Raw genomic sequence first — 4,658 nt, forward strand, 5'->3', positions numbered from 1 at the left:
GAGAGAATCCTTTATCCGTCCGAGCCACCCGACGAAAAACCTTTGCGTTGCTTCTCAAACCAGAGCAGCCGAACCAGGTTTACAAGTACCTTCGCAACTTCATGTGTCGTCTGCTTTAGTTTGGGGGTGACCCAGTTTGCTATCCTACAAAGATCGTCTTTTTTGAAGGTCGAGATTGCCTTTTATTAGTTCTATTATATATTAGCATTTTTATTTGTATGAAAATTACGTCACGCATCGGTTTTAGGGAACCAATGATATACCAGGCTAAATTCTTAGCTGGGTTTATTCCCTTTAAGCAGCAGTCTGAGCTTGCAATGAGTGAAATCGGGAGTAAAATATTTAAAGAGGAACGATTTCAAACAGGGTTTTTTAGGATTTTATTTTACTTAAAAAAATCTTGTTTAAAAGGTAAATATACATTTTGGGATTAAACGGATTTAATTGTTCAGTTAAAAAGTGTTAAACATCAATGCCTGCTTGTTTAATGATGCCGACTTCCTTATCAAGCCGAGGTTGGCGCTGGATGACTGAACACAGTAGCAGAGGAGTAGATTTCAGTTCAATTAACGTATGGCGTGCTAAGAAAGTGGTAATGACAAGATCTTGCGGGAATTCGTCTGGTTCTTGCTTATCGCAATATTGCAATGCCTTTACATTTTTATGCTTAAGTTGGTGCTGCTTCAAGGTGTCTTTAGTCTTGGCGGAGTAGTTGCAATAGCAACACGGAAAGGGTTTTACATTTTGGTGTGTAAGTTGATGCTGCTTCAAGGCGCCTTTAGTCTTGACGGAGTAGTTGCAATAGCAACACGAAAATAGTTGTACATTTTGGTGCTTAAGTTGGTGCTTCCTCAATTTACCTTTAGTTTTAGCGGAATAGTTGCAATAACAACACGAAAATGGTTTTACATTTCGGTGTCTAAGTTGGTGCTGCTTCAATGTACCTTTAGTCTTGGCGGAGTAGTTGCAATAACAACATGAAAATGGTTTTATATTTTGGTGTCTAAGTTGGTGCTGCTTCAATGTACCTTTAGTCTTGGCAGAGTAGTTGCAATAACGACACGAAAATGGTTTAACATTTTGGTGCTTAAGTTGGTGCTGTTTCAATAGCAATTTATTACTTGCTCTGTAAGTACATTTTTGACAAGTGAAAGGTTTGTCACTCTTGCGAATTCGTTTGTGGCCTTCCATATTGTTGCGATGGTGGTTGAGGTACAAAGGCGATTCACACCCGAATAACACTCGTGGCTTTAGTTGCTTTGTACTTTTTTTTGAGAACAGTCTTTTTTATCTTTTTAAAGTGCCTCTGAAAGTAAGAAAACGCTATAAGAGATATTATCAAAAATCAAACATTGAATTTATAATGATTTAGTATATTTTAAAAGTCCAATTCCACTAGCGCCGTTTGGTTAGAGCCTAACTGCAATTTCCAAAGAGGTAACATTGAAATTTATATTAAATCTGTGTAAATAAATAAATTTTCGTGGACACGTCCCTCGTTTGCAAGAGAGTAGACGAAATATCGCCCAACAAGTTGCGAAAAAAGGAAATGAAGGGGTTAAAAATGGAATTATAGGATTTTAAAGGATCAGTTCAGAATATTACATGATTATTTAAGAATATTACATGATTATTTAAGAATATTATTAAATTATTTAAGAATATTATTAGATTATTTAAGAATATTATTAGACTATTTAAGAATATTATTAGACTATTTAAGAATATTATTAGATTATTTAAGATTATTATATGATTATTTCAGAATATTATATGACTATTTCAGACGATTATATTATTATTTCATAATATTATAAGATGATTTCAGAATATTATAAGAGGATTTCAGAATATTATATGATGATTTTAGAATATTATATGAGTATTTCAGAATATTATAGAATAATTTCAGAATTGTATGAGATCATTTCAGAATTTTTAAAGAACATTTCAGTGTTCTGGTGAAAATGATTTAACTTGAAAGCCCGATAGCTACACTCACAATTGTCAGTTGCGTGTGGTACAGCTGTATCAAGGCCATGGACCCTCAGGGCCCGGTAGGCTGGTCCTTACCAATTGTTTACTTAATAATAAATAGTGGTAAAATACTCCTCATCACCTTATTTAGCCTAACTGAAATTTATGGGCCCGGGTTCCAGGCTGGCTAATTCAATCGTTCTGCACTGGCCGGACTAAATATACATATATACATATACCAGGTGGGGCATTATACAGTAGCTGCGCATGCCCGAGTTTTCAAGAAGACACTTTGGTAGTCTGCTGCTGGTTTTGTAAGGGCAAGTGAGCCTAGGGTAAAGAAGCCTAGCGTTAGTCTTAATATCAAACATAAATATAGAGAGGTTGTACCTTGGATTAACAATAGTAGTGCCTACCTGGATATATCACTCTATCGTTCCGCGTGCATTTGCTAAGTGTTTGTTACGGGTTCTGACTTGTAGAAGGCTAAGTGTTACGGGAGTTTCGGAAATTCTCCGTTAACTTCGTCGCAGCGGCGCTGCTGTCGCAAAAGTCATTTGCTGGTCAGATTTTTTCTAAGTGATATATCCAGGTAGGCACTACTATTGTTAATCCAAGGTTGTACTATGGTTAACTACAAAATATTCACTATTTTAATTTTCAAAGCAATTCAAAACATGGAAATAAAACCTAAATGGCTTTTAGCCATAGCCCAAAACCAAAAACCAAACTAGAACGGCGCCAGAAATGGATTGAACCATTGGTAAAATTAGCCAAAGGCATTACATATTATATAGGCATTTGCTTGGGAAGTGTTGACCCGGCCTGTAACAGGTAATAATGTCGTTATTTCCAATAAAAACCAACTTAAAATACAAACTAGTAATATCCTCTAGGATACAGATCATACAGCTGAAAATTCCAGCAATTAAATTAACGTACCACTATATCTGTCAATAAACAAATCTGCAGCCCAGCCCACAGACACTCTACAAACTCCCGTAAAGAGTTTAAGCCAAAATTATATGATATAATAAAAAACCCTGTGGAAATTTCAACAAAGAATATTTTTTGGCGAATGAAGAGAACTTTATAAACAAAACTTGTGCAACGATCGAAAACTGTACTTTTATCCCTGAAGATGTAAATAGTGCCATAACAGAAAAACGTTCAAATAGCCAAAAGTTAAAATTTAGAGATGCATGAATCACGTGAGGCAAATTACGAATGACCAAAATATAATTGGCAAATTACTTTTGATGTCTGGCCATTTCTCTGAAGTAGGTAAACGATTAGTTATGTTTAATTGTTTATGAAGTTTTGTGACACTTGGTATTTCTTGGTCAGTGATAAAACTCAACTACTGTGTTAAAAAGAAAAAAAAACTAGGCTAAGGAAGACTCTGGTACACTCTATATTCTAAAAAATATTTCGAAGGGGTGCAATGAAACTATGACTTCACTGGTTTTTGAGAAATGTATTTAAAAAAACCACTAGTTCAGTCTTTGGTGTCTGATTCTATGGTCAGAGTTGTTGAGTAGATAGGGGTTGATTTTATTAACAAATATTAATATAATATAATATATTATATTACATATTATAATATAATATATAGATTTTTCAAATATGTCCATCAGCAGTCAAAATCATATTTTGAAGCAGTCGGTGCACTTTAGGATGGAAAAAAACAAACCCATTTATTAAGATCAATCAAACCCGATGTTTAACATGAATAGGACAAACTGTTGTGGAAAATTTCGTCTACTAGCTAAAAACGTAATTAAAGTACTTACACGAATTCACCTTCATTACGGAGGGCATTCCCCGGGAATGATTCCCAAAACCACGAAAAAACAGCGATTTTTTGCCAAGGCTTATAGCGTTCGCATCAACGACCTGATTGAACCCTGATAAAACTTAGGGTAGACCACTACTCATAAATGTTAAGAGGAAAAACTCTCCTAAGTTTGAGTTAAAAAAAGACTACAGCCACTTAAGCACTTTTCTTAGAACATCTTATGGTGTCGGCGAGGACGTTAGGAGCCGCTGTCATTTCGCCGAAATAGTTTTCAACAAAAAGATTTTTCTGATGAGGTAGAACTTGCGACGGTGAACATCAAAAATGTGGACTCAACTAAATACGGTTCAACAATCATAGATGGCGATAGCTGCTTCATAAAAGAATTTGGTTTTTCGTATGATATTCTACTCTAATAGGGATATTTAATGCTGAAATATTTAGCCGGGGACAAATAGTCCATGGACCTGTTGTTAATTAGTCCATGCCATGGATATATTTAATTTTTATATATTTTATATATCCATGAATTTTGGCGCTCTAACCTCACAGATTTTTTATATTGGCTTCAATGCAAAACGGGTGTTATTAACGCGTCTTATACGCTTAATTTAAATTATCGCATATATATCGGCCACTTTTGCAATTAAATGGTAACAATATTCATTATTTTATTAATATTTACAAGTTTTGTCCAAGGTAATTGCGTAAAAATGAGAATAATACAATTTGAATATGAATAAGTTTGAATTCCCCGCCTTTGGTCTGTTTAAAAAAACTTTTCTAAACAAAATATTCCGCTAGGGGCACTCAACTCATACAGATATCTTTGGCTCGTAGGTGAACATAGATACTTCCGCGAATGGTTTGGCCGCTATAGGCT

The 4,658-nt window shown here is 34.8% G+C and overlaps 1 protein-coding gene across 1 annotated transcript; it reads right to left on the reverse strand.

The window, feature by feature from the left end:
* Nucleotides 1–424: 424 nt before the first annotated feature.
* LOC149926073 (uncharacterized) lies at nucleotides 425–3,844 on the reverse strand. The gene is made up of 2 exons (XM_090160466.1): nucleotides 3,771–3,844; nucleotides 425–1,306 (listed from the first exon to the last, which is right to left on the reverse strand). The coding sequence occupies exon 2, from the start codon at nucleotides 1,189–1,191 to the stop codon at nucleotides 463–465; it is 729 nt and encodes a 242-aa protein (XP_090016592.1). The 5' UTR covers nucleotides 1,192–1,306; nucleotides 3,771–3,844; the 3' UTR covers nucleotides 425–462.
* Nucleotides 3,845–4,658: the final 814 nt, after the last annotated feature.

Source organism: Leiobunum rupestre, chromosome 10 (assembly GCF_980474605.1).
Source record: "Leiobunum rupestre chromosome 10, qqLeiRupe1.1.hap1, whole genome shotgun sequence".
Classification (NCBI taxonomy): Eukaryota; Metazoa; Arthropoda; class Arachnida; order Opiliones; family Sclerosomatidae; genus Leiobunum; species Leiobunum rupestre.

What these genes read in the sequence shown, in the direction of transcription:
- LOC149926073 (XM_090160466.1), bottom strand. Translation starts at nt 1,191, where the DNA reads ATGGAAGGCCACAAACGAATTCGCAAGAGTGACAAACCTTTCACTTGT.